General features: G+C 42.2%; 1 protein-coding gene across 1 annotated transcript in view; it reads right to left on the reverse strand.

Moving 5' to 3' along the window:
* Positions 1-3968: 3968 nt before the first annotated feature.
* PNISR (PNN interacting serine and arginine rich protein) overlaps positions 3969-27621 on the reverse strand; it is a 34894-nt gene continuing 11241 nt past the window's right edge. Inside the window, exons 4-12 of the mRNA XM_038394224.2 lie at positions 25087-25310; positions 21276-21462; positions 20897-21084; positions 19733-19870; positions 18645-18744; positions 17875-17928; positions 16302-16472; positions 4537-5638; positions 3969-4297 (exon numbers count right to left, since the gene is read on the reverse strand). Coding sequence (XP_038250152.1) covers positions 4267-4297; positions 4537-5638; positions 16302-16472; positions 17875-17928; positions 18645-18744; positions 19733-19870; positions 20897-21084; positions 21276-21462; positions 25087-25310 — 2195 coding nt within the window. The 3' untranslated portion in view covers positions 3969-4266. The remainder of the gene's footprint in view (positions 4298-4536; positions 5639-16301; positions 16473-17874; positions 17929-18644; positions 18745-19732; positions 19871-20896; positions 21085-21275; positions 21463-25086; positions 25311-27621) is intronic.

Genomic DNA, 27621 nt, shown 5'->3' on the forward strand with positions numbered 1-27621 from the left:
CACCCCTCTTGGCACTGGGTGAGAGTTGAAAGAGAGGTCTTATCTCTCTAAGGTCTTGGGCTGTTTTATCTTTCCTTCTGTCCCCTGTCTCCCATTTAATAATCCTTATCTGATGAGCTGAATCTCCTCATTAACTGTTCAATCACCCAGTTCTAATCAACTCTCAATCTGGGTGCTTACAAAATGCAGAGTGCTGAGTCAGCTCTAAGCTTCTCCCACTCTGTCACAGGTTAATTTTTTGTGCGTGTTTGCAGAAGACATCAAAGATGTATCTATATCTTATTGAACAATGTTGAGTTACTTAGTATGAGCAGAGAGGATAGTAACAAAAGCTTGGACACAATACAGTAGTTGTACTGGATTAAGAATTTAAAAGTTTTGTTTCCAAGCTGTAGCAGACAAAGGGAAATACTGAAGATGTGGGTAAGATCATCAATGGATCTGATGCTGAGAACATTAAACTAATACAGTGTGGAGAAATCAAAATGATGACAGAAAACAAATAGCAATTAAGACATGTCAATTTGGAAGCAGTATTAGAATGCTGGAATCAAGTGGCGGTGTTTGTTTTTTAGTGGATTATAATGTGCTAAAATAGATGAACAGGTGTTAGTGTGCTCTATTACCAGGAGGAAACCTAATGAGGCAATTTCCATTTTTGGAATATGGAATTAATAAAATAAGGAATAGGGGCCCAGATCTACAAAGGTACTTAGGAGCCTAAAACACAGAATTAGGAATCTAAGCCTCAGGCACTTACATTCCAGTTTTGGTTCCACTATGATCCACAAAACTTCTGCTGAACCCCGTAGGTGCCTAAATTACTTAGAAGCCTAAATTTTCAGGGTCAGAGTTTCCTAGGCACCTATGTTTTTGCATCTGGGCATGCGCATTGCTGCCTCCATCTAGGCATCTGCACGCCTAACTCCTGCCTAGGTCCCAGAGCAATTCACAACCCCAGAGGAAGACAGGCAGCTGAATGCCTATGTCACATTCAGGGTCCAATCCAGTAGGTGTGCTCACAAGCTGGATCAGGTTCCATTCAAAATCTGGTCACCCAAGAAGATGGTGCACACCTCAGTATCTTTAGCCCCGGAGTTAGAGCATTTACATGGGATGTGGGAGAAACAGGTTGAATCCCCCCCCCCTCTCTCTCAGAGGGGAAAGGATGTGAATAAGGGTCTGCTGCCTCTCAGGTGAGTGCTCTAACCACTGAGCTATGTAGTATTCTGATGTTAGAGGGTTTCCTCAATCTCTCCTATTGAAGCTGTGCCACTGTGGCTAATGAAAATGGGGAGGGGGGAAGAAGAGGGACTGGGTCTCCTACTCCCCAGAGAGCTGCCCTAACCACTGGACTACAGTCTCTCTCTCACACACACACATGCACACAATTTGTCATATCTCAATGGTTAAAGTACCCTCCTGAGAAATGTGCAAATCCTTCCTCTCCCCCACACCCCATCAGAGAGAAGGGAATTGAACCTGGGTCTCCACATCTTACGTGAGTGCTTTAACCACTGGGCAAGAAGTAATGTGGGCACCTCCTCCTCTCACCATTTTGTGTGAAGCAAGGCATGTGTAACTATTAAGAGACACCTTAAGCCCCTAATCCACCTGACTCCATGTGGCTGGCTCCCTGTTTGTGGATCACTAAGCAGATATAGGTGTCACCTTGCAGCCCAGACTTAGGCACCTATTTTTGAGAGGGGAGGGATTTAGGACACACTGCTCTTATTAGCATCTCCCCCTAGCAAGCTTGGGTGTCTCCCCGCCTAGCATGCTGGCTTTTGTGGATCACATTCTAAGGCACTTATCTTTCCTCATTCATTGTACAGGGATCCTAGGTGCCTAAATCAGCTTTGAGAATCACAATGATTTTCCTGTGGTTTTCTAGGAGCTGGTGCAAAGCCTCCATCCCATCATGGCGTCCACCCAAAATTCCAGAATTGGTTTATCAGTCTGAGTTTAGAATTTTATTTCATCAAAATGAAAGTAAAAATCAGGATTATTTTAAAAGTTATTTCCATCAAGTAACTGAAGAAGTTACAAACTTCTGGGGACAGAGACTTTCTAGCAATTCTGTGTTTTCTAAATCTAGTGAGAATAAAATTAGAACCCTCAACATTACTTGTAAGTGCAAAGGAACTTGTAAGGAGTACGGTAGCCACAGTTTAGGACAAGGGTGGCAAACGTTTTGGCCCAAGGGCCACATCGGGGTGCAAAACTGTATAGGGGGCCAGGTAGGGAAGGCTGTGCGCCCCAAACAGCCTGGCCCCAACCCCCCCATTCACCCCTTCCCACCCCCTGACTGCCCCCCTCAGAACCCCCAAGCCATCCAACCCCTGTCCCTTGTCCCCTGACCACCCCCTCCCCTGACCCCCCAACAATGGAATAGGACCATAAATTGTAAGGAGTGGTGCTAGAGCATGCACTACAGGTATAATTGAGCCTGCTAAGAAAGAGCTGGGGGGTGAGGAGGAGAGGAAAAAAAAAAAAAAACTCTGCTGGTGTACAAAGCTATGGATATGCTTGCTTGCTTAACCCCAATAAACACTGCATTGCTTGCACTTCAGACTCTGGCCTTCTTTCTGTCTGTGTGACAAGAACCAAGGGAGGACGAGGGGAAGCCTTAACAGGGAGGATACTATTTTCATTCCACCCCAGCCTTCATTTGTGAACTTGGGTCTTAAAGAAGCCCCATAGCACTTGCTCCATACACTTAAAAATGGTGTTTCCTTTTCCCTATTGCACAAATCTTTTAAAATTATTTTAATCTGTGTCTGTTTGGAACAGGCAGAAGCCTGCACACATCTAAATTAATAGAGCATCCAAATTTAGAATTCTCTTTATTTATACAAACCCTCCATTATATACTTACCCACAAAATTGTTTAAGACCACATCTCCTCCATGTATGAAATTACACCTGACAGTCTTATTTACCTTTCCCATTCAAACATGCTCATAAGAGAACTCTTATAAAACACGATGAAGTTTAATATATGTGAATGTCAACAGTGTAACAAAATTAATGCCAATGTACTGCTAATAACAGATGTTCTGTCTATGCTATTTAGCTAGATCTATAGAATTTTTAAATACAGCAGTACTGTAGTATGCTCTCTTTATTGGCAAGTCACTACCAGTATCAGTGAAGTTGTGTCAAATGTAATTTCCATAATTACAGGACATAACAAAATTCCAGTTATGGGTAGAGTATATAAACCTCTCACTTTTTTTTTTTTTAAACTGAATAGATAATATAAGATCTGGACTGAAAACCAAATGCAGTGCATCGCAGAACCTATATTCCACAGTAGTGTATCTTAAACTTAATTGTAGCGGATTGAAAAAAAAATCAAAAAAAAAAATCTACACATTCCCAAATGTCTAAACTGTCAAGATAACCAATGTTTCACAAAATTCTCACTTCTTAAGAGAACTGATAGTCTATTGAGAGCAGATTATTATCCATTATTCAATATTCCTACCAGTATTAAGTAGTAGTTGAACACAAAATAGAAGTGGTTGATTGAGAAATATAGTTCCAAAGCTGAACATTCATGGTGCACGTGATCAGTTACACTTTCACATATTCCTACTGGTGCTCAGTTGGATTTAGCATATCTCATAGTACAGAACAATCCATTTTTTACACACACACAGCATATGTTACCTGATAGTCCAAAAAAAAAAAGAAGAAGAACTGTAAAAATGTTAAGACATTTTCATCTAACAAAAAAAATAATTAGAAGTCTATTTCTTTTTTCCCCCCAATCCAAATGATTGATTTTAAATCCCTGGACAAAATAAAAAATAAAATAAAATTACATACTTTGAAAAACGATAGATGTTAAAATCTTTTTTCAAAGTACTTTTAAAATTTGTTATACAAAAAGAGCTGCCTTTAAAAAAAGTATTATCTATATTTTAACACGTAAAATTAAGGCACAAGAATTTTAAACAAAATGAACTAAAGAGCTTTATTGACATCACAGTACATTCAATAGTAATTTTAAGAACATTACAGCTGAAAGAGAATGGCATGTTTTATATTCTTATTAAGCACTACTGTTTTTGAAAAAATTGCAATACAAAGAAATCCTATTATTTAACTGAGCAGCATTTGGAAAAAAATACACCTATTTACAGTTTAAAAAAAGGATTCTGGTTTCACCTACACAACCACAATGTGCCTCTATAATGAGACAAGCCCTTAAAACTCATGGAATTTTTTAATGTCATATCACTGGTGCCACATCGTTCCTCAGCGTTTACGACGAGGAGGGGTGGTTGACCTGAAAAATAAAGGAAAGGGGAAAAAGTTAATGGGGAAAGACACCCCGCCCCAAAACCATACATACTTTAGGCTTAACAATTAGTAATTTTAAAAGACTTCCCAAAATTACTTTTGCCCAAGACAACAATTATAACAAATACCGAATTTTATTTAAAAAATACTTTTATATGTTGTACACAGGAAGACGAATAGTAAAAAAAAAAAATAATCAGACAAAATACTTAAAAAGTATACTACCTTGATCGTGACTTAGACTTGTGTTTGCGGCTTGCCTTCTTACCAGACCTTTGAGATTTCTCCATGGATCGTGACCGACTATGTTTTGATTTCTTAGCCTTCTTTTCTTTGCTGCTTCCTGGTGATTCAGAACTGCTCCTGACACTAGATTCAGAGCCTGAATGTTTTTTACTATCTTTGGTAGAACTTTTTTTGCTTTCCTGTCTAGAATCCTGTCTTAAAATTTTAACAGATATTGAATTGCGAGAGAGAGCTCTTTCACTATCCCTTTTTCTCTTTAACCTACTGTCATCATGATTGCCAGACTTACTGTCTTTTTCTTCTTTTCTTTGCTTCTCTTTTCTTTTCTCCTGGTCTCTCTCCCGTTCTCTGTTTTTCTTTCTATCTTTATCTATGCTCCCACTTCGTTCCTTTTTCCTCTCTTGATCTTTACCATCACCCTTGTGCTTGTGCCTATTTCCACTAAGACTTCTATGCTGGTCATCACTTTTACGCCTATCTCGACTCCTGCTGCGACTAGCATGACTAGCTCGCCTATCCCTTGAGTGACTACTGCTCCTACGCCTCTCCCAACTTCTTTCCCGAGAAGGACTACGATTTTTTCGTCTCTCCCCCTTGTCAATGCTATTTCTACTAGACCTTCTCCTTTCTCTTATCTTTTCCCTACTTCTACTCCTCTCTCTCCTATTTCTATGAGAATAACTCCTACTTCTACTGCGCCTAATTTTATGTGATGGAGATCTACTGTGACTACGTCTCTTCTTCCTTTTAGGAGAGGAAGACCGTGAAGAACTGCGGCTACTACCTGAGCTTGTACTGTATGATGTACTAGACACAGTACTGCTGCTACTACTGCTTCTACTGTTGCTGCTAGTGGTACCACTACTAGAACTTCTTGACCTACTCCTTCCTGTTCTCTCTTTTTCTTTAACCTCTTTTTTGGATTCTATATCTGGTGCAGTTTCACCTGGAGATCTTTTCTTTTCATTAAACACATCATCCTCTGTTTCCTTCGCTTCCTGTGGTGCTGAATTGCTATTTTGCTCTTTATTGATGAATTCACTCATCTCTCTTGCAATTTTTTCATTTTGTAGTTTTTCTTCTGGAAAAGCATATGAAAGAAAAAAAACCCACAAGTAATGCCAAGTAATGTGTATAGATACATGGCAAGAGAACAAATGTGCTATCTTTCTTGGCTAAGGAACAAGTTTCCAGACCACCTTAGTGATTTTCAGAAAACAATTCACTTGCCACTCCTCACTACACCATCATCTTAAAGTTCCTGGATGACTTTTGCATCTTCTTAAAAAAAAAATCCCTCCCCCTCCCCAGTGCTAAATATTGTTCAACATACAGGATTTAATTCACAAGCCTGTAATGACAGGGAGCTGCATTGGATGACCTAATTTTATGACACTATAATTTAGAAGTGATTTCTAAAACCTGTTCCATGAATTTGGTTTTTCTTTCTTTCTTTTAAAGGCAAAACAGGAGATATTTTTTAACAGTTTCGGATGCTATTTTTGTTCACATAACTCAATCAAGAATTTTGGCAAGTGATTAATTCATACTTTATGTTTGTATTTTAAATGTATCTGAACTTGGTGCATATGGGTAAAAGAAACCATTCTATTTCCATGACGACAAAGCGATATGTACTGCAAGATGTTAACTTCTCCATACCACCCTGACGGACCACACCTCTAGAAAAGGACAGTGGAGACTCCATACTCACTCATTTAATCATTAGGTTCTTTGTTGAGACTAATTAGCAATGTTGGGGAGCGAGAGGGGGCATGGTTCTAGTGGACATCTGTCCACTAGAAACAGGACTAAAGGCTTGTTTATATATGGAGTTGATCCTAAGTAACTCCATGTGTTGATATTTTCTGGAATAAGAGTATTCACACATGGAGTTAATCAGGAACAACTCCACGTATAGCCAAGCCCTCAGCATACCAGACTGCTGACAGATCACTACCAGTATGCATTGAACTGGTGACGTGAAAGTAAAAAAAGGTTATATATCCCATATAAGTTCCCCATATCATCCAGACCTTCCACATATTTTATTTTAAAATAGTGCTTAAGCAAGAAAAAGAAATACTTATGAATTTTAGAAGGTTTTTTCAGTGCATCGTACACATTTTAAACACATTAAAGGATTAGGATACCACCACTTGAGGGGTAAAAATTAATTTTAGAATACTTTTCACCTTCAATATAATTTTTTTTAAATACATTGCCAAAAATCTCAGCTACCCAGAAAAACTGGAAGTGCTCACCTTTTACAATTCAATTATAATCAACTCTGATATATAGCACACACAGAAATGGAGTAACAAGATATGTTTGTTTCAGCTGCATATTGAAGAGGTTAAAGGTTGCCCCCCAAAATTCTACATAAAACTGAATCAGCTGTACCTCACTCAACACAGATAATGATTACAGTTGTGATCCAAAAAAGTACTCAACCAGGGTAAAGCACTCCTGTTGCAGTAAAGCTTTTTTGTCTGTTTATGATAGGAAACATGCATTTACTGCTCTATCTGGTGGTAACTTACTCTGGCTAAACAGCTATGCACAACTCCATTGTTTGCTTGCTGTGATAATTTAAATGGCAAAGTGAATACCTCAGAAGAGAAGCATTTTCTAGCTAATGAGCTTGGACACATAGCTTTAGTATTGCCTTTAACTGGGGAATATTACATGATGAGCAGAAGACCAAGCAAAAATAGTATTGTTTTCATGTAAATATCCTAATATAAATACAAATAAAAGCAGGGGAAGAGAAATTGAAAATCTAAAGAGGCAACAGAAAGTTTAAAAGCCACACAAAACTTTGTTTGAGATACACAGATGCAATAATTAAGTGTGTTCTCATGCAAGGACTGCCTTATGAAGAGACCACCTTTTACAGGGGTGGGAAAAAACAAGAGAATGAAGTGATTTGGAAGATATTTTGGATCATTTTCACTTCAAGCTTCACAATAAAACCCACCTTCTTGAATATTCAGCAATGACAAAGGTTCTGTGTTTGCTCATGTTTAACTAGAAGTAATCAAGCAGGCCAGGAAATTATTATTATAAAGGACCACCTTGACAAAAATTTAAAATAACCTTTCAAAATTCCATAGTTTCAGTTTTTTTCCTCAGGGAGACCTCTTCTCCCTCACATGACCGTAATACAGATCACTTCCACATTCCTCTCCCTTGATATATGCACACAGCTTAATACACCTAAAGAGAGGAATGGAAACGAAATGTTGAGCTATCACACCCCTTTATGAAGGAATGGCTGATCCAGGTCAGCTTTCAGGCCTTTAAACAAAGAGGAGAAAATGTCCAACTTCAACACAACAGGAAATAAATATGCCAGTGATATACTGTTTGTTTGAACTTTAACTGCCTTGCCCCCATCAGATCCTGACTAAAGTAATAAATTGCCTATAGCCCCCCTTTTTTTAAGCAAAATGATTGGTAAACATTATTCTCTGCCAACATCCAGTGGACTTACCCCACTCTGAGACTTAAGTGAGCCTCTCACTCATGCATGTACCAATCATGATTGCTCTCCAGGCAGGAAACACAGAAGTAACCCAGCAAATTTTCTTGTGCTGTAACCATCATGCATGAGGGGGGACTTAATATCCAAAGTGTTAGGAGAGGTAGGCCAGAGAGAGCTCTGATCAAGGCTATGTTCTCAGAAGCTATAGTTGGAGTGACAATGTGAAAACTGGAACCAACACCAAGTTACGAAGACACATGTAAACATAACTAATTGCATAATCTGAGGTCCTGAAAGGAACACTTTAGCAGACTATCTAACCTGGAAGTGTTTCCTGCAACGGGGCAAGGAACTTTTGGCTGGTTTTGAGAACCCAAAATCCCAAAGGAACTCCTTACTGTTTGAGTAAATGAGTACATGAATGCATGCTTTTTGCAGAATTCCTTCCATTTAACTTGCTGAATAATGGAAAATTGAGTCTCCAAAATTAGATTGGCACATAGAAAACAGAGTTCACTTTCTTCACATTTAGAATAGAGTGGAACCCAATAGGTACCTTAGGCTACAAAAAGCAGTGAATATATCTCTACATCTGCTTTAAGAAATTGCATATCCTGGGTCTTACTTTCTTCAAGGATTGAGCAGTCACAAATCACTCCAAACCAACTTTCAGCAGTTTGAAAGAAGATAATCCCTTTGGCTGAATACTGCCCAGCTTTCTCATAGAGACCCAAACTGCAGTCTGATTTTCTTGAGGGGGAAGGGGGAAGAGAGGAGAACCCTAAAGGCAAACAAGTAACATAAAAGTCTAACTACCCACAAGGAAGCATCCTATGCTAATCTAGCCCCAATGAAGTGACAGGAGAAAAATTCTACAGGCAGGGAAAAGGGGAAATTCCCAAAAAATCATAGCTTATCCAGCCACCAAGTTTTCCACTATCTAGTGAGATACAGAACTAGCCTGCCCCTTTGAAATGGGGAGTGACATCACAAGAGTTATAATATATTTCATGTATTTATAATGTATTGTGGCAATATACCTTGTTCACCTCAGCAGGCTTAGTCCTTTTTAGCCTTGGAGACTCAGGTTTGGGGCAAGGCAAATCCTTATAGGTGGCACAGGGTCCTGCTACTCCTCTCCTCAGTCAGTCCCTTGTGCTTGTTTTCCTTCCCTTGGGGGGGGGGGGGTGCAGCCTCCCTACTGGAAGGTCTAGTGTCTTGCTGCAAACAGCCTACTGGCAGCTTCCCTGCTCCTCTCACTCCCCCCTTCCTTCCAGGCAGGGGCAGGTTTAAAAATGTCTCAAGTAGTTGAAGTCAGCTGAACCTAATTGGTTCCCTAGCAACCTCTTTTCCAGCTGAACCTTACTGCCCCCTGGTTCTCTCTCCTCAGTGGATAGGGAGGGGCCTTTTAACCCCCTGGGACTAATTACTCCCCCCCCCCCAGTAGATGTTTGTCCTGGGTTTACCACAGTATATACAAAATTCTTCATCTGCACAAGCTCTTTTCTTCATCCACTAGTAAAGCTGACCAAAACCCGCTGTGTAGCCTGGCAAATAGGTTTGGAGAATGGTTCTCAACCGGAGAACACTTTGTAAACATACTATTTCAAAGATCCTTTTGCAATGCAGTCCTTGTAAAATTCATTCGCATGTGAAGGGACAACATAAGGCTTATGTCCCACTTTAAAGAACAGTGGAGAAAAGGCTTCACATGGTCCCTCTCCATAGGGGTGAATTTTACTCTAAATCAGGATTGATATGTTAAAGGAATTTACTTTTGAAAACTATCTGTAGAACCCTGCACATATAAAAAATTTGTATCTGCATCTGATCTGCAAAAAAAAAATCTATGGATATCCGCGGATATAAATCTGCTAAAAGAAAAGGAGTACTTGTGGCACCTTAGAGACTAACAAATTTATTAGAGCATAGTGAGCTGTGGCTCACGAAAGCTTATGCTCTAATACATTTGTTAGTCTCTAAGGTGCCACAAGTACTCCTTTTCTTTTTGCGAATACAGACTAACACGGCTGCTACTCTGAAATCTGAGCTCTATCTGCTGTAATTTGCTCTTTTAAAACTGAGAAAGTAAATAAATAGTCTATGAAGAACAAACATAACCGATTTTACAAACAGGAAAGAAAAAAAAAAGACAACCAGTTTTTGGCGAAGTAGCTCAAACACATTTTTGAGCAAAAATTTAGAAGGAAAAACGGTTACTCATTTTCTCATAACTGTTGTTCTTCGAGATGTGTTGTTCATGTCCATTCCAAGCAGGTGCGTGCTCGCCACGTGCATGCCAGCCAGAAGATTTTCCCCTTAGCAGCATCTGTAGAGATGGCGCCTTCATGGTGCCCAATATCGGGCCCCGCCAACCCGACCCCCTCAGTTGTTTCTTGCCGACTATTCCAACAGACGGGTAGGAGGGTGGGTATTAGAATGGACATGAACACCACATCTCGAAGAACAACAAATTACGAGAAAGCGAGTAACTGTTTTTTCTTCTTCGAGTGATTGTTCATGTCCATTCCTAGCAGGTGATTCACAAGCTAGAGCTCAGGAGGCGAGGTCAGAATTATCCACAGAAAAGAGCACGGCTCTCCCAAAAGCCGCATCGTCCCTGGACTGTTGTGTAATTGCATAGTGTGACATAAATGTATGTATTAAGGACCATGTAGCTGCCCTGCAAATTTCCTGAATAGGGATTTGTGCCAGGAACGCCGCAGAGGAGGCCTGGGCCCTGGTAGAGTGAGCGGTTATCTGCGGAGCAGGCTCCTTTGCCAGGGTATAGCACTCCCTAATGCAGGACGTTATCCATGACAATATGCAGGGACCGGGAGGCCCTTCATTCTGTCCGCTATGGCTACAAAGAGTTGGACGGACTTCCGGAACGACTTAGTTCTCTCTATGTAGAAGGCTAAGGCCCTACGCACGTCCAATGAGTGCGGCCTGCGCTCCCTATCGGAGGAGTGTGGCTTGGGATAAAAATCTAGGAGGAAGATGTCCTGGGTCATGTGAAAATGGGAGACGACCTTCGGGAGAAAAGCCGAATGAGGCCTGAACTGGACCTTACCCTTATGAAAAACTGTGTCGGGGCTTAGACATGAGCGCCCTGAGCTCCGAAACCCGTCGAGCCAAGGTAATTGCCACAAGGAACGCGACCCTGAACGAGAGATAACAGGGAGCAGGTGACCAGAGGTTCTAATGGCAAGCCTGTAAACCTGGAGAGGACTAAATTCAGGTCCCAGGCAGGGACAGGCTGACACGTGTGTGTGAAGAGCCTGTCCAAACCCTTGAGAAAACAACTGACCATAGAGTTTGCAAAGACCGAGAGAGCGTCTGAACCCGGATGGAAGGTGGAGATAGCGGCCAAGTGGACCCTTATTGATGACCGGGACACGTCTTGATGCTTTAGGTGAAGGAGGTAGTCCATTATAAACGGTATAGAGGAGAGGAGCTGCGAATGACTATGTTGCTCTGCCCAGATGGAGAACCTTTTCCACTTGGCCAGGTAAGTAGCCCTGGTGGAGGGCTTTCTACTACCCAGGAGGACTGGTCTGACCTCATCTGAACAAGACAGCTCTGTGGCACTTAGCCATGGAACATCCAGGCCGTAAGGTGGAGCGACTCCAGATTCGGGTGCCGGAGTTGACCCTGCGTGATCAGGTTGGGGACCAGGGGTAAGGTGAGTGGGTGTCGCTATGGCCATTTCCAGTAGTGAGGTGAATCAGTGCTGATGCGGCCACACCGGCGCTATTAGTATGACTCAGGCCCGGTCCCTGCGGATCTTCAGGAGCACCCTGTGGACTAGGGGGATGGGTGGGAAAGCATATAGTGGACAGCCCTCCCATGAGAGAAGGAAGGCGTCCCTGATGGACCCCGAGCCCTGGCTCCCGAGAGAACAGAATTTCTGACATTTCCTGTTGCCCGGCGTGGTGAAAAGGTCTACCTGGGGAGAGCCCCAGAATCAGAAGATTGAGCTCACCACGTCTGGCCAAAGGGACCACTCGTGGCCATTGAAGGTCCGGCTGAGGCTGTCCACCAGTGTGTTTCGCACCCCTGGAAGGTATGAAGCCTGCAGGTGGATGGAGTGCTCTATGCAGAAGTCCCACAGGGCAAGGGCTTCTAGGCACAGGGGAGAGGAGCGTGCACCCTGTCCATTATGTGTGTTCTGAAAGCATAGCCTGCCAGACACACTGTCCTCAGCTCTTTGACATTGATGTGAAGAGCGAGGTCCACCGGAGACCAGAGGCCTTGGGTCATGAGGTCCCCTAGGTGAGCCCCCCAACCCAGATCCGAGGCGTCTGATACCAAAAGTGAGCAAGGGCTGAGGGCTGGCAAAAGGCACTCCTGCGCAAACCATTCGAGGGTTGAGCCACCATAGGAGGGAGTCCAGCACCAGATGGGGCAGGGTTACGACCCTGTCCAACGCATCTCTGGCTGGTCGGTACACCAACACCAGCCAAGACTGGAGTGGGCGCAGCCTGAGCCTGGCATGCTGCACCACGTTTGTGCAGGAGGCCATTTGTCCAAGCAGCTTTAGACAGTTTCTTGCCGACGTCGTCGGGAACCGTCTGAGCCTCTGTATGACGTCCTGAAGTGAGCGAAACCTGGCCTCCGGGAGGTACGCCCTGGCTTGGGTAGAGTCCAGGACCGCACCTATGAACTCTGTCCTCTGCACCGGGGACAGAGTAGATTTCTCCTCGTTCAGGAGGAGACCCAAGTCAAGGAAGATCCTCCTTATAAACTCGACCTGAGCCTCCAAATAGCAACCTTTGATCAACCAGTCATCAAGGTATGGAAAAATCTGTATCTGGCGCTTGCACAGGAATGCCACAATGACTACCACACATTTTGTGAATACTTGGGGGGGGGGCAGTCGACAGTCCAAACAAGAGGATGGCAAATTGGCAGTTGCCTCTGTTCACCACGAGTCTGAGGCAGTGTGTGTTATGTGGGACTATTGCAATATGAAAATACGCATCCTTCAAGTCGAGGGCGGTGTACCAGTCTCCTGGATCCAGTGAGGGGATAATGGAGGTTAGTGAGACCATACGAAACTTGAGTTTCTTTACATACTTATTGAGCTGTCGCAGGTCCAGTATGGGTCTGAGACTCCGCCTTCGCCTTCGGTATGAGGCAATACCGGGAGTAGAAACCCTTGCCTCATAGCTCCTGAGGAGCCTCCTCCACTGCCCCTACCGAGAGGAGGGACTGCACCTCTTGAATTAGAAGTTGCTCGTTAGAGGGGTCCCTGAGGTGGGACGAGGAAGGGGGTGGGGGGGCGGGAGAGTACAGAATTGGATGGAATATCCCCTCTCTACCGTGCGGAGCACCCATCAGTCTGAAGTAGTTCAGGACCAGGCACAGATAGACGGGATGAGAAAGTAAGATGGGAAGGATCCAAAGGTCGTACTGGCAAGCCATCCTCGACCATACCCTCAAAAGGGTGGTCTAGAGCCCTGTGGGGCCCTAGGCTGGCCCGAGCTTTGTCCAGAGAGAGCACGTTGCCTCCTCCGAGTGCTCCTGTTCTGCCTATGCAGAGCGTCCTGGCGGTTTTGGGGTTAGTAAGGACGAGGGGCAAGTTGAGGCCTAAAACGTCTGTGCTGGGTAGCAGGCGTGTGAAGCCACAGCGAACGAAGGGTAGCCGTCAAGTCCTTGAAGCTGTGAGGTCTCTTATCCGTCTTCTCAGAGAAGAGAGCTACACCCTTGAAGGGAAGGTCTTGAATGGTCTGCTGGACCTTGTGGGGAAGACCAGAGACCTGTAGCCAGGAGCCTCCCCTCGTAACCACCCCTGTGGCCAAAGTGCGGGAGGCCACATCCGCAACGTCCAAGGCCACTTGCAAAGATGCTCGGAAGACCAGTTTCTCCTCCTCCACGAGCGCAGAGAACTCCCCCAAGCTTCCTGGGGCAGAAGTTCTGTAAACTTAGCCATAGACGAGCAGGTGTTATGTCCGTAACGGCTTACTATGGCCTGCTGGTTGGCTATAGGAAATTGTAGGCCTGCTGTCGAGTAGACCTTCCAGCCAAACAGGTCCAGTTTCTTGGCATCCTTGTTTTTAGGAGTGGAGCCTTGAAACCTTTGACGTTCTCTCTGATTGGCTGCGTTGACCACCAAAGAGTCCGGAGGAAGGTGGGTGTAAAGATGTTCATACGCTCTAGAGGGAACAAAGTAGCGGCGCTCAGATTTCTTGGCTGTAGGTGCCAGAGAAGCAGGAGTTTGCCACAAGTTCTTAGATGTTTCAGTTATTGACTTGATAAATGGCAGTGCAACCCTGGATGGGCTGGAGGGAGCAAGGATGTCTATAACAGGGTCTAAATCCTCTTCCACCTGCTCTGCCTGAATCCCCAGGCTTTGGGCGGCCCGCCTCAAAAGCTGCTGAAGAACCCGGTTGTCCTCCAAATCTGGGGCTGTCCAAGTCCCTGCGACCGCTTCATCGGGTGAGGACGAGGAAGAGAGAACCGGAGGTGGGCCCAGTTCACTACCTTTGGCCCCCCCAGGGTCCTCAGCACGCGGTACTCGGACTGTGGAGCCAATACCGATGAAGAACTCTACACCCCAACTGGTGTTGGGGCAGATAAATCCGGCGGGATCGAGACCGTCGGGGTTGGTAGGGACGGAGCTGAGGCTTCCACCGGTGCCGTCACCTGGAGAGCCGGTGCCAGAGCTGACTGAGGTATCGGTGCCGAAACCATGTGAGTCGGCGGGCCCACTCCACTAGAGGGTAGCGCCGTCATCAGCGGTGCCGGTGCTGACTGTGGCATGAGCGACGCCAAGGACACAGACACTGTTCTGGAACGTGGACCATGGACTTGACCCTGGCCTGATGGTACGCCCAGGGTGTCCAGAAGGGCCATTAAGCAGGTGCCGGGTATGGCTGGTGACTGCGCTGGGACCGGGACATTCTGCTCCGGAATCTACTAGATCGAGCCGAGTCTACCTCCGACTCCGAATAAGAATAAGATGGACCACGGAGGAGCAGTCCCCCAGGTCGCCAACCAACGACGACTTGATTCCGGGGAGTGATGAACTTCCTGCGTCTGTGCAGGCGGTGCCGGAGATGGAGACAGACGAGCCATCATAGTTGGCTTACCCCTGGAGTTGAACAGGGGGCGTGTGGTCGCCAGAGATTTGTCCCTCCCTTGGGGGGGAGGACGGCACATCAGGTCCGTTGCCACCTCAAACGCCTCCGGTGTCGATGGTGGTTGTATGTCCACCAGATGGTCCAGGAACCGAGGAGGGTTCGGACTCGACTGGACCCCGGCCGGGGCAGGAGTCAACGAAACCCTGGGCGGAAGTGAGGCAGAGGCGGTCTGTGTCGAACCACTTGCAGATGGCACCAGCCCCTTAGACTTCAAGGGGGTGATCGGTCCCTCACCAGCCTCTTCTTCTTTACCGGCACCGGAGATGGAGAATGGTGCCGAACTGAGGCCGATGCCCTATGTCCCGAGTAGTGGCGGTGCCAGTGGGCTTTAGAATCCTTAGCCAGGCCCATTTTGCGCGCCATTGGCACCAGAGCGCTGCGCACTGAAGAGGATGTGCTCGATAACGGGTCGTTGGATCCTGGGTCGGATTACAGTCTCGGAGCCGCCTCCATGAGCAGGAGTTTTAGTCTCTGCTCTCTGTCCTTAAGTGTTCTTGGGTGGAAACCCTTGCAAATGCAGCACTTGTCCTTTTGGTGAGTCTCACCCAGGCACCGCAGGCAATACAAGTGAGGGTCAATCTTGGGCATAAACTTTCCACAGGACTCACAGAGTTTAAACGCCGAAGACCCGGGCATACCCCCAAAGGGGAAACGAACTATTTAACCAAACACTACTACCTATATGACAAGTATAAACTATAGAAAAAAAACTATTTACACTAAGAACAAAGACACTGCTAAGGTGCTTGCTGTAAGAGCGAGCAAAGTAGCCGCCCTTTACTGTAGCCGTCACGGGCAGCAAGAAGGAACTGAAAGGGTGTGGGGGTTGGCGGAGCCGGATATTGGGTGCCATGAAGGCGCCACCCCAGGGGGCGCCCAGGCCGACCCTACGGACGCTGCAAGGGGAAAAAATCTTCTGGCTGGTGTGCAAGCGGTGCGCATACACCTGCTTGGAATGGACATGAACAATCACTGGAAGAACATCATATTTATATGAGGCTCCATACATTTTAGCCTGAATAGATATATCACTACTCTACACATATTCCACGAAGTTGTAAAAAATATGCATGCGTAGGTTTTTACAGCAGGAACACATTTAAGCAACTTACCTTCTAGCTGTTTTTCTAGCAATAGTTGCTGTTCTCTCTCTTTTCTCCAAAATGCTTCCTGTTTTTGCCTGATTCTGTGTCGTAGTTCCTCATCATCAGTATCAGATGATTCAGAGCCTCTGTCACTCCTCTCATCTTCACTGTCTCCTGATCCATAACCACCCAGTCCACCTGCGTGCATAAAGCCCAGTCTATCACGAGGAAAGATTAAGCCTTGTTCTTAATATTTCTGTGGGGCAAAGAGGAGAGTACATTGCCCTTTTTTTCACTTTCTCTTCTCTGAAGAAGCCACTTATTCTGAGGGAAGTGCCAATGCTGGTTGACTGGAGTGTTCAAGGCACCCATTTCTGTACTGATGCTTATTATCTGGGTTTACTCCTTCTGGAACAGCTTGTCTGTTTCTCAGCAAGCAACCACTGTGATCACGGCACTTTTCTCATTGTATGGAAGGGCAAAAAAAGCTCCATATGGAGCCAGTAACAACCCCTTCCCATGTATCAGCAAGTGCACAGACAAAGCAGTGAAATGCCTGGGACCCTGTCCCTGAAGACATCTCTGCAATGACTTCGGCAGCCTTCAGTTGTCCAGGGCTTAGAATTCCTGAATGTCATATCAACTTTTCTACTGTGGTTTAGAAAATACTGTACATCAAAAGGTACAGAGATGGAATAGAAATGGACTTCCCTTGTCCCCAAAAGAAAGATCTGAGTATATACTGGACTGATACAAAGTAACCTTAAACATCTGACACAGAGGCATTTTACTTTCTTTCCATTTGAGGTTCTCTTAATCTTTATTACAATTAATTAAAAAACATCTGAATAATTGGGATAGAGAACATTTCACCTCATGTAAAGGTGTTCACCAACAAAGTTCACAGCACATGATCATTGACATTTTATTGTAGCACTGCTACTAGACTACAGTAAGATGACAACATTGGGAAAGAGCTTTTCCTATTACATCTCAGAATGCAATTCTACGCTTCACATCCTGTACATCTTCAAATTGATCATCGTGGATATGGGAGCTTTAGTAAGTGTGTAGTTTTTCAATGAAAGTATAAATTTATTCTAAACATTTGAATAGACTTTTTTTTTTTTTTGCAAACCAGAGCTTTACATTTTTAATCAGTTATATTGTCCACTGTTACCCACGGTTAACATAGGCTGGATCAAAAAGGAAGTAAAGCATAAAAATAGTGATCTTCCTTCGAAAAGATTGTAGTTTGCTGCTGGAACAATTAAAAAACCATCCCATTAAGATTAGTTATCAAGTAAACTATCCAGCCAAAAAAAGTAAGTGTACTTCTCATGTGTTTACCTAGTTTACAAAACTTAGGCAAGATTCTGATACTCTACTCATATGATTAGTTCCTTACTCCACAAATTATTTCTCTGAAATCTGTGGGATAACTTGTAGAGTAAGGTCCTACCCAACATGAGTAAAGGCTGCAGAATGACCCTTAATTATTAGGGTAATTACAACCTAGTTTCAAAACACAATTTCTGGAAATGCAAGGTAAGAGTGATCTCCCCATTAAGCCCCTCTCAAAAATAAGGAACATACTTACCGAGCCCAGTGAGGGAAGCCAGTGCACTGGACTGTGCCAGCTGTTTTGCAGGAGCTTTGTATCACATCAACAACAGGAACAACATGTTAACACAAATAGCCACGATTTCATAGTCATGAGATTCTATGGTATTGTTAAATCTACTACTATTGCTGTTTTTTGGAGGGAGAGAAGAAACATTAAAAATGTATCATCCATTTAAAACCAGTCCTAGATTTTCTCACCATGTAAAAGTTTCACATTATAAATGTGAGTTAATAGTCTCTTGCAAACCACAAATCTATATTCATAGATCCGTTTCCAAGTTACAGCATCTGCATATATATTTCAAATACCAGTATTTACATATTTAATTTTACTCATAATTATATAGAAAAAAAATCACCTGCTGTTTATATATAAAGTGGCTTGTTAACAGTGAAACAAAATGAGCTACTTGAGAATTCATATTTGTCTCCTTTAATTTCTGATCAACTAAAAGTTTGAGGTAAAATGATAGCATTAAGAAATAGATATCTACACTGCAAAAACCATTAACACACAGATACCATCATAACTAAAGAAATGAATTATATGAAAGAAATGGAATAACTGAAGTAACTCACAATACACTGCACAGGACAACAGTATATGATTACTGGTTTTGAGCTCTAGCAAATCAGATGCATTATATATTGATTGCTCTTGGGAACAGTTGCTATGGGGTAAAATGTGCTAAAAACATGCAAATATAGAATATTCACTCAACAAACTAAAAAAGAAAAGCATACCTTTAGTTGCTTTACGATGTACGTCTTTGGCTACATAATAAATTTCTTCATTTGTGACATCTAAAAGAATCTCTGTCAGCAGCAGTTTTGTCAACATCATCTGAAGAAAATAATTTTAAACAACACTGTAAGCAAAGTATTTGGACCAAATTCTACACTTTGTTAAACATATGCAACCCACTGGTTTTCTTGGGTGTAAAAACATAATTTGGTTCCTTTTACTTAATTCTTTTTTTCTATACAAAAGATCAGTTAAAATTAGGACTCTGAAGTAGTTTTGAAGTCAAGTCCAACTGAAAAAATCCAAACAGTCTGAACTCTCACACTGACCTATAACCATAAGCATTTCACGTACAGAAGCAGGGTATGAAATCCCACTATTACAGATTGCACAATTACCTAATTTCATTAAAATAAAGTACATGCATACAACTTTGCAGGTTTGGGGCCTTAAATACCAGGATTTCAGTTGTAGAGGGTTCAGAAAGAACCATAAAAACAGCAACAAGTCACCTGAAATAGCTTTTTTATACGTAGGAGAGAGAAAGCCTCCAATGAATACTAGGTCATACTGGGAAACAAGCTCCCACTTCTCATCATGCAACTCCACAAGATATTGCACTTCAAATAATTTTTTTTTTTTTTGGTTAGAAAAGTTGCTGCTGGCCCAAGATTTAATCTTGCTATTCTTGGGCTTCAAGAAACTGTATTTTTAGCAAAATGTAGATGGGGGGTTGCAGGGGGGTGGAATATTAAAATTATTAGTGGACGAAGACCAGTGAGGTAGGCAAAAATGCATGATAAACAAGTATATTGTATTTCTTTTACAGCTTATCAGATAGCTATCAACTTCACATATATGGTATGGTACACACGTATGCAAGTACATTCTCCCCGATGTGGAAACGCTAACCCCGTTAAACTGGAGACACGCACGACTCCATATATAATCCCATTACATTATACAATCTGGGTTACATATTTATTTAAAATGTTACGCATAGAAAAGCACAACTGCTCTTCTATGCCTAAAAACAGACACAGATGTATAGACGAACACGCTTTTGAGAGAACTATGTTATTTATACCATTTGATACTCCTTTTCTTCTTCTGTCATTTCTGGTTCACTTTGCTCCTCTTGAGGAGCAGGAGAGGGGCTCCTACTGACTTTTCCAACACTTGCAGCTTCTGTGTTTTCAATGTCATCTTCTTCCTCATCACTGTCCTATAAGAAGAACATTGCATACTTCAGGATAAATTCATAATTAAAACAAGGCAGTTTCTATTTATTTTACTCAACAGAAATTGAAATAGAGCACTTCAGAATGAAGCAAAAACAGCCCTCCAAACAAGTAAGTGATCCCCCTTCCCACTCTACAAGCCCTTGGAGCCAGAAATCCAACCATAAATCACCAGCTGCAATGCAGATTTGATAATCCTCAGATGGACCGTCAAACCAGCATTTGCAGAAGACAAGCCATGGTGGTTCTTTTGGGTTAGGACACACAAAGCTGTTATTGGACGCAGAGTGTGGAGGAAATCATGTGAGGGGATCAACAGAGATACTTTTTCCCAAGCGAACGGGATTTATGCATGGATTGGAGGAATCTGACTACGGGGTCCAAAGAGAGGACCCTCAGCCAACAACCTAGGATATTCGTCAGGCAAGGCAGCTGCCCCAGGAGAAAAACTGAAGGCTCTCGATTGCTCACCTGACCCCTCTGTGTCCAGAAAGGCCACCTATGCAGTGGTATGGTCACTGTAGGATAGGTATCCAGCACTGCAAATTGTTTAGGAAGCACTACCACAAACACAAGGCTACTGCATAAAGCTCCCTAAATTGGTTCAGTTTGGCAAGCATGTATGCACTGGTACATTTGTACTCAAACTAGTCCTAATACAAACGGTTCAATTCTTTACCATAGATAACTGTCTACTAGTTTATGCCAATTACCAATTTATGCCAACAGAAAATAAAGGCCAATTTTATCACTTCTTCTTTGCTATTACAAACCAAGTAATAATAAATATTCTTTAAGCCATGCTTAAACTTTTGCCCATTATCTACCAAGAATTTACAAAGATCAGGTAAGTGGCACGGCAGCTGACACAAACTTAATTTTTAACGTGAGTTAACAAAGAAGTGTTGTAAACTGAAAAATAGTTTCTCTTTATCTACAAGAGAAGAGAGAAATGTTAAGACCTTTCAGGAAAATACATATCTAGATCAAAAGCGAATGTTTCTACTTACAAATTTACTTTTCTGAGGTAACCGTGGGCCATCTCCTTCCGCTTCCTCACTTGCTTTCTTTTCTTTTTTAGACATCTGAGAACGTTGCTGTTCCATTCTCTCTTTCTCCAGCTTTTTCTGCTTTTCTCGTTCCATCTTTTCCAGACCCTCACGAATCCAAGCAGGAAGGGTTCTACGTTTCACAGCATCTGCATGCCAGAGATTTATAGTTTTGTCAGAAAGAAAAAAAAAAAGATACATATTTCTCACCTAATAATAGCAATTTTTTTTCTTAAAGTTGTAATTACAGATTTCAAACATTACATTTCTTTTTACAATGAAAACCATCTCTGAAATCATGTTTTTGGGTTTCTTTCATTAAAGTGTGGTTAACATGTACCAATCTGTGGAGGCTCCTGCTTCACAGGCATCGCGATGGGTGAACGTTGACGGTCTCTGAATGAGGGCCTTTCCCTTCGGTTCTGAGGAGGCGCTGAAGGTGCTGGGGGACCTGGTGGCCCTGGTGGTCCTGGCTGCCAGTAAGGTGGATGAAATCCACCTTGGGGTGGACCAAAAGCAGCCCCATGCTGAAAGAGTAATGCAGTTCATTTTTCTTCACATTTAAGACAATGCACTCTAAACTTATTCCTTGGGCTCCACATAGCATGTGTGCACGCACATGTGTGTAAGTGAAACAACAGAAGTCCATGCAAATTGAAATCATGGATTTTTCTACCTATGGTCTTTCTACCTGTTTTACCGTGGTCCCCAAAATCTAAAGCGTGATTTTCATTTAAAAAGTGACTTTTATTTATTTAAGAACTTCTGGTTTTGAAAATAGATTTTAGAATGTAAACCAATGCATGGACACCATAATGAATCTATGAATGGGCTGCAGTCAACCCCTTTTCACAGCCTCTTAAAACTGAAATCTGATAGCCACCTAGCTGCAGCCAACATTAACCAATTCACTACCAACTATCAACAGAATACTCAGTTAAAACTGGGGTGCACAAAGTGCAGCCTGGGGGTCAAAACAGCACACAGAGTCCTGAAGTGCGGACGTGCAATCACCCTCTCTCTCTCTAACTAGAGCTTGAGGACACGGGTGAAAAGCTCCAACTTTTTGTTGCTTGTTGCAGGACTTCACCTGCAATCTCCACTTATCTATCGAGGATGTTACAAATAAAAAGATATATTATGGCTGATCAAAATAATGCATACATTTATATGCAAGTTTGGTACAGTCCTTGCATTCCTATTAAGTTGCCATGCAATTCAGAGTTCCAAAGTTGTGGCACCGATGAGTGCGTGTTATAGTTGGTGCCTAGAAATAGCCATCGAATCCATTTGAAAGGATGGTGTAAAGGTATAAGGCTGCAAGCATCAAATATTTTATGACAGGGTGATTTAAGTCAAAATTGTTTAAAGTGCCAATTTTCTGCATGATTTAAAACAAGCAGGAAACCTTATTTTAATCTTGTTTTGCATTTGTACTTCTTAGTTTATTTTCTTTTAAAAAAAGCTTGATTCTCATTGGCTGGAAACCATTAAAACATGCTTATTTACAACTACATATACCCTCTACACTAAATTTGATATTACTCTTTGTTAACCAGGGGATACACTATATCTATGCACATTTATTTAAACAATTATACAGCTTAAAAAATTAAATATATGTTACATTTTTTATTATGGTTGAAATGATACCTATTGTATGGATGATACATTTCTTATTTACTAGTTCATTTTTATGTGTAATTTGTGTCAAGCTCTATTTGCATGCAAACTGAAATTCAATTAAAAATGCACAAAAACAGCATTTTAATTTTTTTTATTAGTTAACTAAAACTCCCTTAAATGTGCTGGATACATAAAAAACAAGTTTATCAAAACATGTTTTGCATTTAAAACTGATTATCAAGAAAAGTACTATATCCTGTCCATGACTAATCCTACTAGGTACTGCGACAATACAAACACATATAAATAATAAGAGTTATCTGTGGTTAATAAATTGAACTGACTGTTTTGGGTTACCATGTCCTTCAAGATTTTAGAACTAGTAGATCTCATTCTCTCACACGGAGTTTTTATTCACAGACTGGAAGAGGAAAACAAACTTTTCTTCTTTTTCAACTCCAATCAACTTTTTAACTTTGAATGAACTAGTCATTGAACTATCTGAATAATGTGAAATGAAGAAAATATCTGCTACTACTATCAAAAGCTGGCTTAGTAATTCAACAAACTGTAGTTCCAGGTGCTTAGCCAGTGACTCCCACCAGCTCAGTATATGATTTTCTTGAAAATTTTGGCAGAAAACATGTACCATTTAATATTTTAATTCAATTTAAATTATTTTAATATTTATAAGTAGTTTAGGATTTAACACAGGTTGTCTTAATTTGAAATTTAAATAGGTTATTTTAAAAAAGAAATGTTTCAAATTTAAAACATCTGATTTTTTTGCTCTTTTTAAAATCAATGTTTTATTATATTCTTTTGGTTATTCAAATAACAGACATTTAGTACTTCCACTGGAATTTTAAAGATAGTACCATTTACTGCATCATCTGCTACAAAATGGATTTTCAATACCATTTTTACAGGATTCGGAGAAGTTTTCTATAAAACTTTGTCCAGTAACAGCAGACAGAAGACTTTTATAGCCTAAAGTATTTAAAAATGGATGGCTCACCTCACATCTAACAATGATGCCTGGCACTAAAATTTATGAGTAGAGAAAGAAGGATAGAAAATAGAAATAAATTCCTATGCCTTTAGTCAGTCTTCCCCACAGATTTCCATTGTCTGTGAATATGAGGTAGATGTTCCAAAAGGTAGTGTGGGTTTATAATTTACTTTAAACAGGTTTGATCATACAATACCATTGAAAATTGTGTGGGGGGGGGATGAAATAGAGTAAATCCTTTGGATATAGAGAATTGGACAACACCCCTCACTGTAATACTTTTAAAAAAAATCTATTCTTTATACACACTACACACAACTTGTTTGCAAGAGTAAAGAAAAAAATTGGATGTGAATTTTTTTTTAAATAATTGTTTATTCATAGACTCACAGAAGATAGAGAGGGACAAGATCAATTGGATCCTCCAGTCTATCTCCCTGCAGAAGCAGGGCTATTCCCTATAGAAGGGGTTCTCAACCTTTTTTCTTGCTGAGGCCCCCCTCAGTATGCTATAAAAACACCAGGGCCCAGCGGGGGCAGGGTGGAGACTCAGGGCTTTGGGCTGGGTGGACACACAGGCATAGTTTTACTTCTATGGAGTGGGGGGTGGGGCACGCAAGAGCTGGCGGGGCTTGAACCAACTCCACACAGCGGGGTCCAGGAAGGGAGTGCCACCTCCACCCCCAACTCACTCAGGAGGCCACCCAGCCTGTCTGGGGCTGTGTAGGGTTGCAATCAAAAAATATAACTCAAGGGCGGCGGGGAGAGACAGACCAGGGGGATAGACTCAGTTCAAAAAGACTGAAAACTACTCAGGGCGCAGGGAGGGGAAAGCTAGGGGCAGTGTGCAGACAGGGGGTAACTAGGGGCTATGTATGGGCAGGCGGGGGACTCCCAGTGCAGCTCCCAGCTTCGGGGGGGGGGGGGGGGGGGAGGTTGGCCGGCTTCAGCTCCGCGCCGCTCCCGACTGCGTGGGGTGGGGGAGGGGCCGCCAACTTCAGCCCCATGCAGCTCCCAGCTTCAGCGCTAGGCTCGGGGCACTGGGTTTCAACCGTGGGGCTCCGCGGATTCCCTGAAAGGGCTCATGGACCCCCCGGGGGCCGCAGATCCCCAGTTGAGAACCACTGCTCTATAGTACATTTTCTAATATATTTAAGTATATTATTTTCTTAACTTAATTTAATGCTCTTTTCTTTTACACAATTTTGTTGTGTTAATTATATACTGGAAAACACTGACTCATTTTAATCTTGCACATAACCATTTCTCATTATTTGTACGGAAAAAATCTTGTTTGGCCTCAGAACTGAAAACTCTAAAGTCTTCTTCTGTATGCATAAGGTTTTTTGCATGGTGTTAAAATGTATCTTAGCTACTAAGATTTAGCAGCTAACAGACTTCTTGTTGTTTGTAGAACTGAAGAGTGAGAGTCGCCGCTAGATATTCTTAGAGGAACACTTCCACAGAAGGGACTCTGTACGTCTACAATATTAAAGCAACAAATATGTTTCACCTGATAGTCAAACTGGTTCACTGGCCCCATTGCAAAGTTATCGGGTGGTCCCCCAAAGTTGTGATTGTTCTGGTTAAATATATGCCTGTTGTCAGGGGCAAATTCCCCACTATCCTGACTGTTGCTGTCTTCAGATGGAGGAACAATTTCCATTGGACCAGGGGCTGGAGGCATCCACTGCTGATCTTGAGGTGGATGTGGAGGTTGGTGAGGCATTCCCCATTCTGTTCAGGATTTAGAATAAAATTCAGTATGAAGTTAACAACGAGACTTAGACAAATAATAAATGTTCTTAGCCCATCAATCTCATGAAGTGCCAGAAAACAAGACTTTCAGCTTTTGTCCGATAAGGAGTCAGGTCGATATAAATGGATATATAGCCATAGATTAGGGTTAGGAGGAGCCATTATAACCACCTACTCTGATACCCCTGAATTAATTCCTGCTTCAAATCCAAACACTGTGGTTGAATTATAGCATACATCTTTTAGAAAGACATCCAATCTCTATTTAAAAATCTCCAGCAATGGAGAATCCACCACAATCTTGGATAAATTATTCCTAGTCTGAATTTGTCTAGTTTCAACTTCTAGCCACGGGATCTAATTATGCCTTTGTCTGCTAAACTAAAGAGCCCTCCAATATCAAATTTCTGTTCCCCATGTAGATACTTATAGATGTGATCAAGTCACCCCTCCACCTACTCTTTGATAGACTCCAGGAGCTCCATCTGTTTAGCTTATCACTATAAGGTAGGGCTTTCAGATCCTTTAATCATTCTCATGGCTTTTCTCTAAACCTTCTCCAATTTTGAAACATCCTTCTTGAAGTATGAAGTGGACAAAGTATACCAACAGTGGTTAGGCCCATACCAAATACAGAATCTCTTTAGTCGTCAAGATTCCTATTTATGCATCCTAAGGAATGCAATGGTCCTTTCAGCCACAGTACTGCACTGCAACTCAGGTTCAGCTGATCATCCACCATGACAAGTCTTCTTCAGAGTTTCTGGTTCCAAGGACAGAGTCCCTCATCCTGTCACTATGTTCCTAGATGCATATTCTTTGTTCCTAAATGCATGACTTTACATTTGGCTGTAGTGAAACAAACACTGTTTGCTTGCATCCATCCATCTTACTAACTGAGTCAGATATTTAGAGGACAGGGCACTGACAGAACAATTATTTACCATTCCTCCAATCTTTGTATATTCTGCAAACCTGATCAATAATTATGTTTTTTCCACGTCATTGATAAAAATATTAAATGGCATAAAAATCCCCCAAGACCCCACTAGAAACATAACCACTCAATAATGATTCAACATTTCTATGACAAGATCTCTATGTTTACATTACAATGCAGAAAGTTAGTTAGAACAAAACTACAAAACAAAACAAAAAATGTAAACCTTGCAAACATTATCGGCAAGATTCAGTACTGCATATCTTAGAGGTGGCAGCACAGAACTTGAAGACCAGGGGTGGAAGGACTAAGGTGCCCTTAAGACACCTTTGCACCCTGGGGCTGCTCAGGGGGTAATTTAGACAGCTCTGAGGGCTACCCTACTTACTGCAGCTCCCCTGTGGAAAGCAGCACTGCTCAGATTCTCTGCAGAGCTGCATACTGCAGCCATGACTCCCCTGGATCTTTAATGTCCCAATTCAGTGACTTAACCACATTCTTCTTCCTCCTTCACTATATACCACATAACTTCTACCTTTCAAACCTGACATTCTACTCCACTTTGTTAAGCATTCTATGCATCACAAGTAATGGTCTGAGATTGGAAATGTTCATTGAAATAGACTTTCAGTTCACATAAGCATATTTGGCAAAGTGCCAACAGAACTTTGGGAAATCATTGTTTTAATCTTTTAAACATAATTCAGTGCACGTGTGCAGATTTTGGGATTTTTTTCCCCCTCCCTTATAGCTGTAAAATCAAATGCAATTTTCACTGGACCAATAAAAAACTAGCTACGGACTTAGAAACTGCATTCCTGCCAAATTTCAAATCGCCATTACATTCTGCAGATGTGCTAGATATGTTTTTTAAAAACTGCAAAAGAAAATGTTTGCAAAATAATTCTTATCAGCAAAACTGCAATTCTTCTACTCCTTCTGTGCTTGAAATCGGCTCTATTATTTATTTTTTTTAAATGAAACTTTCAGGACAAAAATTTCCTTGATAGGGAAAAAAAACACACATTTCAGCCAAAAGCTAATTTTTTGAGAAAGTTATAATTAACTGAAACTGACTCATTTTATTGTAAATGCTCAATTAATCTTAACTATAGGCATCCCTTGTGCGGTGTATATAATGGGTAGGGCAAGACGTGGGGAGAGCAGATAACCTCAAAATATAAGATACACACAATACAAGTATATTTCACAAGGAGACCTCTGCCCTTTCTGGTCTCCAAGCTGATGTGCCTTGAAAAAACACCACTGCAAGCATCCTACCAGCTCAGCGCTGGACAGAACTCATTCCATAACCTGTCAAAAATATTGCCCAAAACAGCTACAAGGGTT

The sequence above is a fragment of the Dermochelys coriacea genome, chromosome 3 (assembly GCF_009764565.3).
Source record: "Dermochelys coriacea isolate rDerCor1 chromosome 3, rDerCor1.pri.v4, whole genome shotgun sequence".
Classification (NCBI taxonomy): Eukaryota; Metazoa; Chordata; order Testudines; family Dermochelyidae; genus Dermochelys; species Dermochelys coriacea.